Source organism: Globicephala melas, chromosome 5 (genome assembly GCF_963455315.2).
Source record: "Globicephala melas chromosome 5, mGloMel1.2, whole genome shotgun sequence".
Classification (NCBI taxonomy): Eukaryota; Metazoa; Chordata; class Mammalia; order Artiodactyla; family Delphinidae; genus Globicephala; species Globicephala melas.
Genome location: NC_083318.1, coordinates 120,404,974 through 120,417,658, shown reverse-complemented (window position 1 = coordinate 120,417,658; position 12,685 = coordinate 120,404,974). Strand labels below are relative to the sequence as shown.

Genomic DNA, 12,685 nt, shown 5'->3' with positions numbered 1-12,685 from the left:
GTTCTTTGAAAGTAAGACTGGAAGCTACCACTTATTTTTTGCCAGAGACTTTGTTTGGGTTCTTTGACTTTAGCTAGTGATACCTTCAGGAATTGTTCTTTAAGAGTACCTTCCATATGCCCTCAAGTAACCGAAAAAGAGGGGCCACCTCATCAATGCCCTAAGCATCAAATTCCTTATGATGGATTTATGGACATAGTCATTGGAGAAAACAATAATATAGAACATTATATAACACTTTTCAGCTTATAAAGAACATCCAGTCTCTTTTTATCTTTACAACAAACTTTCAAGGCAACAATCATTGTAATGTTCTTTTGACTAAGACCCAAGACCCTAGGGACCACAATTAGAATGTGTCAAATAATTCCATGAGCAGGTTTCCTGGGATTTTGGGATTCTTATCTTTCTTACACATTCCTTCCCAATTATTTCAAAACTTGGAATTATAGGAATGATATATTTTATTCGTTATTCATTAATGTACAACCTGAGTTGAGAAAACTCAGGTCCAACTCCAACATGAAAAGTACAATCTTATACATTGGGAAATGAAAAGTGAAATGTATTATTTCTAGTGCAAGCCCAACTTTAGAAAGAGTTGGGGAAGGAGGTGGGTGCAGGAACAAAGAGAGTTAACAGCTCAGGAAATCAGTTCATAAAAGTAAGATAGTTGACACATTCCACTAAAAATGAAACACTGTGCAAGTGTTTCCCACACACTTAATCTAGTTTCACCTGGGATGCTGTCAGTGAAACAGAAATCATGAAGTCAGAATCTCAAAACCATATTATTCATAAGGGAAAAGGCAAGTCGTAGAGATTTTAAAGTTAGTGCCAGGCATGCTGGCGTTCATACTTCTTGGGTTAAACTAACTGAAACAAGCTAAGGCTCTGTTGAGAGATGATCTTGGACTCTCCTCTGGTCTCTCCTCATAAGCCTACCCAAAACAATTGCTGAATCTTCTTAGAATAATATCCTTTTATTCTGCTCTAACAGCTTGTCTTTCTCCCTATCTCCTAAGTTTTTCCACTAAAATATCCATTAAGTAAACTAAAGTTTTTGGTCAGATTCTCACCGAAGAGAAGGGAGACTAGTTCTCCTTTAGTTCACATGCATGAATCTCAGAACAACACAGAAAATTAATGATTTTTCAGTCAATAACTGAAATCCTTTCCATTTTTATTGTTCTCAATAATACTTTAAGCAAAACACTTGTCAAAAGGGCACATTTTTAAAAAATTTCTCATTGGTCCGGCAGAGAGGGCCATCCAAATTCTCTTCAACTTATTTATTGACACAGTATACAATATCTTTGTCTTCTAAGTAATCTGCTGCTAGAATATTTTAATACATTCCTATAAAAATATGTAAAGATTTTATTGAATATAAAAAACATGAAAGACTGTTCTTTTCATATGAATTAATCTTCAAGCCATTGATTTTCCATGCCATGTTTTATGTCATGAACCCTACTTTCAGTGTCCCTTATCAAAGAGTGAGGTATAAGTTGGCTTATAGAAATCAAGAGAGCCAGAGTGAGACATAGCGTAAGAAACCAAACAATGGTGGTTTTGGCTATTCCCCTCTGTCATTTTCAGAGAAATTGAATTTTAGGCAAAATACCCAGTTTAATCCCTATAAAAGGTAATATGACTTCAAATTTAAAAAAAAAAATCTGAGAGCATTATGCTTGAAAAACACAAGCTTTCAAAACATTTGGAATTTGAGGCTTAGTTTTATAATTTGATTTCCTGATATTAAATCATTCATAAACTATGTGGAAAATATTTATATGCTTATTTATATATTTTCAAAGAAATGCAGGTCTTTAACAAACTTTTTCTGACAAATCAACAGTTACAAACTGCCAGAGGATATGTTAGTAAATTACATGGTTCACTTTTCTCTTTTTGGAATTTATAGGATAATATATAAATTGTTTGGGGGTGTGGTTCAAGCAGGTGACAGATGGACACCAATAATGCTTAAGGTATGAGTAACCACCATCTAAATGTTTCATAAGCAGGGAAAACGTCGGAAGGCCAAATGGAAAGAAGTCAAAGTTGGTGTGATTCCAGTGCAAGACATGAAACAGGAGGTGAACCCAGAGGAGAAGAAGAACAGAAAGAAGATGAGGAAGACCAGGAAGAGAAGGAAGACCCGTACACTTTTGCTGAGATTGATGACAATGAATATGACACGATACTGGCCAAGAGGAGTACAAAGAAAAAACTTGGAAGCCGGTCATTCATTCTGAACAGACCTCCTGCTCCCACACCACGACCCACAAACATCCCTCCAAAAGAGGAAACTACACCTTATATAGCGCAAGGTAATTTGTTTTGCTGCTGCTGTTACTGTTTGTGTGTGTGTTTTTTGGGGGGTGGCCTCTTTTTGGGTGGGATCTAAGCCCAAAAGATGAAAAGCATCTTTTCGAGTCATAGGTAAGCTGTATTGGACCATTTTTAAATTTAAAACCACGATGAATAACGAAAATAAGAACAATATGTAGGGCTCTGGTTTGTAATTGTTGATTAAGGAGGATAATTTTGACAAACCATCCAAAGAGCATGAAACCATAATATGTGTGGGGAAATACTGTTTGATGCTTCTTCCATAATTCTGTGAGAGGGAAGCTCAACACCTGTGAATAATGTGCAACACACGAAGAGAAGGTAGGTACGTTACTTTTTGCCCCTCATTCCATTTAAGATAACTTTAAAAACCTAAACAGTTTTGAGTACTAGAATCTTAGATATGCAACCCCAGTTCCTCTGATAATTGCACTTCACCCCAATGATTAAGATTCACTTCATCTATGATAGAATTTCTACTTCATTTTAGACTTCAATTCTCCTTTCTCATCTCAGTTAAATCTAAATAAAAAATAGCAAATCCCTAGAGCTTTTTTATATATGTAACCCCAGCAGGATATACTGACTTTGCTGTTCTTTCCTAACACTCCTGTATTCTCTGGTTTGGTGCACTCCATGAGTCCCTAGTGTCTAAGACATGAATTTTATTCATCAGTATCGCAGGCACATGCACTGAGTGTCTTTGGGGGTTAAGGTACCATCCTAGAGACTGAGGATGTGGAATAAAACAATGTCTGCATCCTTGAGGAGTTCTAGGCAACAGCTATGCAAATAAATATACAGTACAATTTGACCCTTTATTAGAGATTTTTGAACAAAATGTTTGGAATCAAACAAATGTTGGGGTGACAACTAAAGCTGAGAGGCAATATATTATACATTCAAATAGCCTAAACCGGGTACCCAGAGTATTTAAATATATACCACAAATCCACTCAAAAAGAACACGGTTACTCACCTGTGCTTAACATGTTCAAAAGAAACCATTCTATTGTTTAAGCGGTATGTGTTGAGAGGTTTGTATAAGAAAATTTAGCAAGTTTTTTACCAATGTACTAGATACCTACTTAACAGGGATCTGCTGCTGATAATGTTCAAGACAGTATTATAAAAAAGGAAACAATAACAAATTAATAAAGGTTTCAGCTAAAATAAAATGTCAGCTGGAACAATTATCTAGATTATTAAGGGAGGGAATAAGCTGTAATTAGAACTTCTCAGATTGTCTACCATAGTGGCTCTAGGATATTACAGTCAGGCCTTCATATCCGTGGATTCCACATCTGAGGATTCAACCAACTGCACATAGAAAATGTTCAATAAAAGAAAATTCCGGAAAGTACCACAAAGCAAATCTGCCTCCAGAGCAACTGCTTACATAACATTTATATTGTATTTACAACTATTTTTATAGCATTTACATTGCATTAAGTATTATAGGTAATCTAGAGTGACTTAAAGTATACAAGAGGATGTGCAGAGGTTATCGGCAAATACTGTACCATTTTAGAAAAGAGACTTGAGCATCTGCAGATTTTGGTATGGGGGAGGGAGGTCCTGGAACCATTTCCTTGCGGATGCCAAGGGACAACTGTACTAGCTCTGTGACAAGGTTACTAAATCCCAATAAATAATTTTGAAGAGGAAAGTTAGATATATAACTCAATAACAGAATTTAGTTATATTCTGGAAATTTTTGAAGAGGTACATCATCTTCTGTATCTCAGTCTCTAGGGATTTCTCAGGACCACAATAGAGACTCCCATGTTGCGTTTCTCTGCTGTTTGCTCTTTATCTTGTCATCCTTCTATCAATTGTCCTATTCTTATTTTCCATGAGTGCATTCTTGTTTTCCATTTGTTCTTGTTCTATATCATTCTTTTCTCTTTCTTTAGTGGTGGTGCAGGCAATGAAGTTCAATATCTTTGTCATGGCTTTTGTTTCATTTTGCTTTGAGTTTTTACATTTCTGCGATTTTAATTTTTCTTTAGTTCTCATATTGTCTGTATTATCTTTGCTTGTTGTTTGTTCGTTTCGTCTGGAATGCTTGATACCCCCATAAAATATCTGACTATTCTTAGCGATGCTTTCATGTTTAAGAATGAAGCAGCAAAAATCTGAATGAAAACTCTACTTGCTAACTTGTGGACTGCACTGCAGGGTAATGAGGTAACCAGCTTTTTCATTGAATTACCCCAAAGTGTTAGTTTAGATAGATCTATTCTCTACGTTTTTCAATATTTCTAGAATAAATTCCAACTTACTCTAACCTACATTTATATACCTGGTTGCCAGCACACTGATATCAGAGTGTGGGAAAAAGACTGGGAACTTTCACCACTCAGAGTGCACTGTTTAACTTGTTCTCCCTGTGTTCAGTCCAGTGTATAACTCCTTCCACCCACTGTGCCTTGTGTGCCATGGTCAGAACTACTTCTATTCAATTTCTCCAAGAACAAACTGTCCATCACAGGTGATTGCCTCGTTTCATTAGAGAAGGAATTAGGGACAAGGACTGCTTTAGGCTGTCAACCAAGCCCCATATTAAATAAGAGAATTGAGATGGTTTTCCTCCTCATTCATATATTTATTAATTACATAAAGATTTATTGAGTACCAAATGATAAAGTTTTTCTGTGGATTAATTATGTAAATCCCCTACATAACAGCGGTACAATTTGTCATTTATACACACACACACACACACACAGAATTTAAAGAATCTTAGAAATCTTGAGTTTCTAAGAACTTTTAAAGGCTATTTATCTCATCCCAAGCGCAACACCCTTCAACATTTACAAGAAATCTTTCATTCAATTACAGTCTAATTTGTTCTCACAACATTTGTGTTATATGCAGACAGGAATCCGTGTTACATTCTGTGATTGTGTTTTTGTTTTTGTTTTGCACCTAAGTATATAAAAGCACGTATGGTTATTTTCTCCATATTTCAGATTAGTAGCAAAAACTGAACTGTAAATGAGGTCATCAAAGTCCCTTTCCATTATTTCTTCCTTTTCTCTTTCACTGGAATATACTTGCTTGCTTCTTCCTTTTATGCTATTGATTGTTGATCATTCTGTGCTCACATTAGGAAAACATTACCTCATCAGCCAGTTCTTTTGTGATGTTCTTTGCATTTCACAGGGTAAATGCCTTTCATCACGGCTTCCTTTTTTCTTTCCTAGCTCAGGCAAATCTATTAAATAGAATATACACCATTTCCCAGAAAGCCATGCATTCAATTAGAAGAACATTAATTTACCCTAATTCTTGCCAGAGCACAGAAATTGTAGCAGAATGCTGGCACATCCAGGGTGTGTTACAGTAGCCAGAAGAGAGGGATGTGGAGTAGGGGATGGAAAAAGAATGCAGGATGCCTAATCCCAACTTACTATTTCAGAAACTCAAGAAAGTTATAGCAAAGTGACTAGGCAAATAAACCAGAGAGATAATAGGAAAATCATGTTGGCTTTTGTGAGATAATGGGATATAGATAGATAGATAGATATACACACATATTTATATACTGCACTACATATATATATATATATTCCAAACATATATATATATATTCCAAACATATATATATGTAATTATATATATATGTAATTATATATATATATATATATATATATATATATATAGGTTTCTACCCTCAGTTCCTGACACAGAGCTCCTGAAACCCTTGTAGTTTCCTGGGTGGTAGGAGTGTTTTTGTTCTAATGAGGCAGCTCTGAGTGGACTCCTGCATGGCTCCTGGAGGGGGGTTAGTAGGGAAAGTCCAAACAGTGATTAGAAGCTTGGAATTTTCAGCCCTAACCCTATTCTCTAGAGAAGGGCGAAGGGCTAAAAATGGAGTTAATGATCAATCATGCCTATGTGAGGAAACCTCAATAAAACCCTGATATTAGGGGTTTCCAGGAGCTTCAAGTTTGGCAAACAGGTCCACGTAGGAAGGGTGACACACCCAACTCCATGGGTACAGACTTCCCTGTACTGGGGACTCCCAGACCTTGCCCTATACATCTCTTTATTTGGCTGTTCATCTGTATCCTTTATCATATTCTTTAAAATAAGTGTTTCCCTGAGTCCTGTGAGCTGCTCTAGCAAATTAATCAAACCTGAGGAGGGGGTTGTGAGAATCTCCAATTTGTAACCAAATCAGACAGAAATTGTGGGTAACCTAGGAATCTACCACTTGGGATTGGCATCTGAAATAAAGAAGAAGCAGGCTTGTGGGACTGAGCTCTTAATCTGTGGGATCTGACACTACCTCTGAGTAGATATTCTCAGAATTGAATAAAATTGAATTCAATTGTAGGATATCCAAATAGTGTTGAAGGGCTGCTTGGTGGGGGAAAATCCGCACACGTTTGATGACCAGAAGTGTCTGAAATGAAGTGTGACAGTAGAGGAGACACACGGGAAAGAAAGGCCCAGGAGGAAAAGTGGGTTTTCCCAATGCTGCTATACAAGGAGGATTCAGATTCACTGATATTACCTAAGTAAATAACTTCATATATCTGAGATGCAAGTTCCTCATTGTAAGTTGGGAATAGAAATAACATCTATTTTAAGGATTGTTGTAATCTTTAAGTGAGATAAAATTAACAAGTACTCAGCACAATACTTGGTATGTGATATACACTCAATAGATAATAATTAAAAGCAATTCTACTTTGTCTTTCCTCAGTTTCTGAGCAGACGGTGACTTTGATTAACTTTAAATTCTAGAAGAAGTGTGTGCTTCCTGGATTCTGGAGAGTTAGAAGTTAAGGAAACTATTACAGATGGAATTGGGGTCAGGATATCCTTTCCTCTAAAGGAACAAGTTGGCTTAGTCTACTCCTTATGATAATAATTATTAGGCAACTTTCATGATAATTTCTAATTCATGAAATAATCCTGCACAGTTGGCATTAATAGGCTTATTTTAGAGAATTCCCTGGTGGTCCAGTGGTTAGGACTCTGTGCTTTCACTGCCGAGGGCCCTGGTTGGGGAACAAAGATCCCACAAGCTGCACGGCGTGGCTGGGGAAAAAAAAAAAAAAAAAGAGGTACTTTTCCTAAAAAGCAAGGTATACAATAAATAAATAAATAAATAAATTTAAAATAGAGATACGGAAACTGATGTTCAGTGAGTTTCAGCGTCTTGCCCATGATGATAAAACTAGGAAGGGGAAGATGTGTGATTTAGACCCGACCCAGCTCAGTCTGGCTACCACGTTTGTACACATGGTAGCACCAATTTTCTTTCTTGATGTATTTATTTCTGGGTCATTACTTAATATTTATTTCTTCCTTCTGACCCATAAGATCCATAAAAGAAGAGACCAGTCATTTGTTTTTGCCTTTCAAAACCTCATCTGTTTTTGTATCCTTGGTGCCAAGCTCAGTGCTGAATTCATAGCAGAAACCATGAATATTTGATGAATATTAATTGAATGAGTACAAGGACGAATAAATGATAAAAGTAACAAGAACTACATCAATGTGGGTAGGAGACTTCACTAACACTACAGAGGTTGGTCAGAAGAATATATCAACCTAGTAATTCCTAAATTTCCCCTTTTTTAAAAAAATTTTAATTTATGTATTTATTTATTATTTTTGGCTGTGTTGGGTCTTCGTTTCTGTGTGAGGGCTTTCTCTGGTTGCGGCGAGTGGGGGCCACTCTTCATCGCGGCGCGCAGGCCTCACTGTCGTGGCCTCTCTTGTTGCAGAGCACAGACTCCAGACGCGCAGGCTCAGTAGTTGTGGCTCACGCGTCTAGTTGCTCCGCGGCATGTGGGATCTTCCCAGACCAGGGCTCGAACCCGTGTCCCCTGCATTGGCAGGCAGATTCTCAACCACTGCGCCACCAGGGAAGCCCTCCCCTCTATTAAACCATCTAAGTACTCCTAATGAAGAGGGAATCCTGTACCTAAGGGGACAAAGTTCTAGGATATTCACTTATAGCTAAGCATTCTAACTGCTTTCACACAGCGTAATGTATCAGAGAGAATCTCTATTTCCACCATCACCACCATCTCCTATCCCCAGAAATGTAACTTATTAATACAAAATTGAACCCGTGGTTCATTTTATTAAGAGATATGTTTCTGGATTTTTTATTCCATTCTTGTTATACTAAACCTAATTTTATGTTAATAACAGTGAAAAGGATAACTCATTTTTCTTAAATGAAAAGTTTTTGAAGTCTGCCTGCTTTTAAGAATCATATTCTCTCCATCTTTTTCTCCCTCTAATACTGGAAAGGATCAGGTTCATTAAGCTTCAAGAATATAGAGGAATTAACATGGATTCACAGTCCTTCTTAGTGACAAAATTCTTGATTTAAGACAAATCAAAGAAAGAAATGAGCACTTTTCATAATATAGATAGATGGGTAGTAAAATTATATCCATAAATCATTGCAAAGAGATGACTGCCTATTTGGGAAAATTTTTCAACATCAAAGGGCAATTTCCCATTTTCCCCTCACACAATTAATAAAACCAAGATCCTTCTTCAGAGTCCATGTTGCTGATTTGGGGTAGAATATAATTTCCCTTTCAATTTTCAATTGCTACTGAGTTGCCCTTGGCATTTTACAGTGCAACAAAGTTGTGTACAGCCTTTTTGAGAGCTACTCAGCTACTGGGACCCCAAAATGTCAAGTACAACTCAGCTGCTCTCAGAAATTTTCCACTTGCAATTCACTTGTACTTGAAATTGATCACATACAGTGCAATGGAAATGCAAACAGAAAGAGAAACCTTGTAGAATCTCTTAGGAAAATTAATCCATATCATCATAAATGTGGCAGAATGGATTGGCCTCTGTCCTCATTAGTGAAGAAATATTGTCAAATGGATTAAAGTAAGCCTTAGATCAAGTGCCCTAGGTTCTACTCTCTGGCCTGGTGACCTTGTCCAAACCATGAGCTTTAGGACTTTGTATATATATCACAGGTGGTCTCAGGATAGAGGACATATTTATCATCTGTTTGTAAACCCAGTGTCCCTGCTTTCCCCGTGATCCTCTGCCTCCCTGCTTTTCCTGATAGAGTACTGGCACAGCTCTGACAAGGAGCAGTTGTTCAGACGTGTGCTCACACTGGGAATTCTGGTCTTTTTCCCCTTAACATACGATGCTCCTAGAGTCTCTGTTAAATTTGTCTTTTAGTAGAAGCCCAATTGGCCTAGAGTAGCAGGTCTTAACGGGTGGTGATTTGCCTCCCAGGAGACATTTGGAGACATTTGGCAGTGTTAAGAGACATTTTGATTGTCATGGCTAAGACAGTACTACTGGCATCTATGCTAGGCCACAAAACATGTCTCAACAAATTTAAGAGGACAGAAATTATATCAAGCATTTTTTCCAACCACAACGGTATGAAACTAGAAATCAGTTACAGGGGAGAAATGGGAAAAACACAGACATGTGGAGACTAAGCAACATGCTACTAAAAAGAAAAATGGGTCAGTGAAGAAATCAAAGAGGAAGTCAGAAAATAAAATGAAATGGAAATAAAAACACAACTTTCCAAAATCTATGGGACACAGCAAAAGCTATTCTGAGAGGGAAGTTTATAGCAAAACAGGTCCACCTCAAGAAACAAGAAAATCTCAAATAAGCAGCCCTGTCCTTTGGAAATTTTCAATCTGCATTTTTGTAGTTTGAGTCTTATTGGCAGAACTAGTATTTAATATTTGTTCAAAGTGAACGTGACCAGATCCTACTGGTTACTTCTTAGGACAGTGATATTTCCTGATATAAGAGGAAAGAAAGAGGCCAGAGAAATTACTCTTGGTAATCACTAAGCATGAACCAAAAGGTGAACTCATCGCAGCTTCTAGAGTATTACAGTGACTTCCTAACAACCCAAACCACTTCTCTTTGAAACAAAAGGAAAATTACCAGGGATGTTACTGGAGGAATGTCTATGCTAATATCATTTTTTATTGAATACAAGTGTTCAAGAAGTAAAATCAAGCAGTGAGCACACATGAAATCATATGGGAGGAAACGAGCCCCTAGTCCAGTGCTCTGCAAGCAGTGGGTGTTCAATACATGTTGCCTGCCTGGTAGCAAAATGAAGAAAGACCTGCCTACCCAGTGGTGGAGTAGAGACTTTGCTAATAAACTCATTACAATGCCCTCAAGCTCTAATTACACAGAATTCCACAAATCGATTGTTCTCTTTCTCTCAGTGTCCCAACCTCCTGGATAAGAAACATTTCAAGAATAGAAATATTCTTATTTGCATCAAAAAGGATAAATATACAGATAAAAAGTTTGTATTCTATTCTAATGAAAATTCAGTTCCTTAGAAGTAGAAAAAATAATTTATAGTGAGATTTCCTGTTTTGGGAGAGGATTTTTATGGGAACACGTCTATCAGACTTAAAGTTTCCATTACAAACTGGAAAGAAAATTAATGTTTTCTCCTTAGGAAACCAAAGCATTCATTGATATTTCCACCGAATTAGAATTTCTATGCTATTTTCCTTCACGCAGATATGTACTTTCCAACTTCCTATCGCCACCAATCTCCCGAGTACACTGTAACCACATCCATGACCTCATGTGTGCTGGCTGATCATTTGTAGATTCTCCCCTCCCACTCCCCCAAAAGAAGCTGCAACTCCTGACTGTATGTCTGCAGTCAGTAAACTACTTTCAGGTGAAAGACCTTCCTGTTATGTGTCTGATGTGACTATTTCTGTTTGTGGCCATGACACCCCTAGCGTGCCTATTCAAATGTGGTGACCTGCGTTTGATAAATTTGTTGAAATTGGCAACGCATAACTCTTGCTAACAGAATGAGATGGTGCTTTTAAGCTGACTGGAGTGCTCAGTCTATCTTGATCCATTTGCAAAGAGGCTACATCTCTTCTCTGAGCTTGGATTTGATTAGTCAGTATGACTACTCATCGGGTTAGAACATTCTGTTCCCTGCCTTCACTGGCTAGACAAAGGGGTTGTTTGCACTGCTTTCCTTTACCTCACTCTGCCTTTCTGTAATTACCATTCACAGGGTGCAAATTGGGGGAACAAGGTAGGAAGAGGAAAGCTACAGAGGTTACATTATGACCCTTGCCCTTCTGGTTGTTTTTTATCTCTGTCCTCTCTCATGAGTAGGCCTTAATGACACATTTGACTTTTGCTTAAAATAATACACCAAAATGGAGGACAGTATGGAAACTGACCGCATTTTATTTACCTTTGCATCCTTAGGACCTAGCACAGCACTTCGCTACATAGTTAGCAATCTAATGAAAGTTTGCTGTTTAATAAACATACTGCTGCTACCTATACTGAGGACCTGAAGCACAATACAGATTTGTATATTTCATTTTATGTCAAATCCCTAGTTTCAAGAATTATCATCAGTGATAGGTATGCAGCTCTAAGCAGCATTTCACTTCACACTTCTGATGGGCATGGAACATCAAGGGGTTTGTGGTTTATAATTCATATCTTTATGAACACATTTGGCTACGCATTACACAGACTTTCCATTAGCTTAGCCACTTACAGAATAATTCCAAATACGCTTTATCAGATTTTCAAAGAAGGGCAGCCCTGGAAGAATCTGTTTGCTTGAAATAGGCCACTAATGAGGTTGACGTGAAGAACGTTCTTGCAGAAGCAACCTGGAAAGACAAATAGTGCAAGTGAATTCGTTGTATTTCACCTTCTCCTCCTCTGCTCTTCTGATAGTTCTGCTTTGCTTAACATTTTGAATATTTAATACTATGATAATTTTTTCCATTCAGTGTCATTTCTATTCTAGAGAAAATTTTATAGAAGTCATTCCACCCAATATTTAAAATAAATGGGGGTGATATTTGGGGCATTTGCATTGTTTGCGATTATTTTGAACCTCAAAAATTGTTTTTCTTTCTTTATGGACTTTTTTAATGTTTAAAGGTAGTGACAACTACTAATAATGCATTCATTAGTCTTTCTCATCAAATTCCAATTTTAGGTAGGAAGAGAAAAATAAGGTTTCACTAGGGCAGAGTCATCAAAATTGACGTTATTTCATAATTGCCTTCATAGCATCATTTGAACGTTGACGCAATAAAATGCGGTCAAAAATAATATTCTCCGGGAATTCAAACACATAGGGACAGGACTGTCTCCATATATTATGAAAAACTAACATTGGTCTGTGATTTAACTTGCTAGTGTTCCTGTTAGTCTAAGCCCCCAGTAAAAAGAATCTCCCCCTCAGAGATAGCATTCTATTTAAATTCATGTTCATTTGAGAATTTATCCAGGAACCATTTGGCCTGGAATGACTTGGGGAAAA

The 12,685-nt window shown here is 37.2% G+C and overlaps 1 protein-coding gene across 5 annotated transcripts in view; it reads left to right on the top strand.

Annotated features, from left to right (window-relative positions):
• BANK1 (B cell scaffold protein with ankyrin repeats 1) overlaps window positions 1-12,685 on the top strand; it is a 358,724-nt gene that overhangs the window by 306,574 nt on the left and 39,465 nt on the right. For 3 of the 5 annotated variants that reach the window (XM_060299754.1, XM_030845094.2, XM_030845092.2), the window contains exon 10: window positions 2,028-2,336. In XM_060299754.1, coding sequence (XP_060155737.1) covers window positions 2,028-2,336 — 309 coding nt within the window. The remainder of the gene's footprint in view (window positions 1-2,027; window positions 2,337-12,685) is intronic. The other 2 variants (XM_030845095.2, XM_030845093.2) reach the window with 1 other exon arrangement.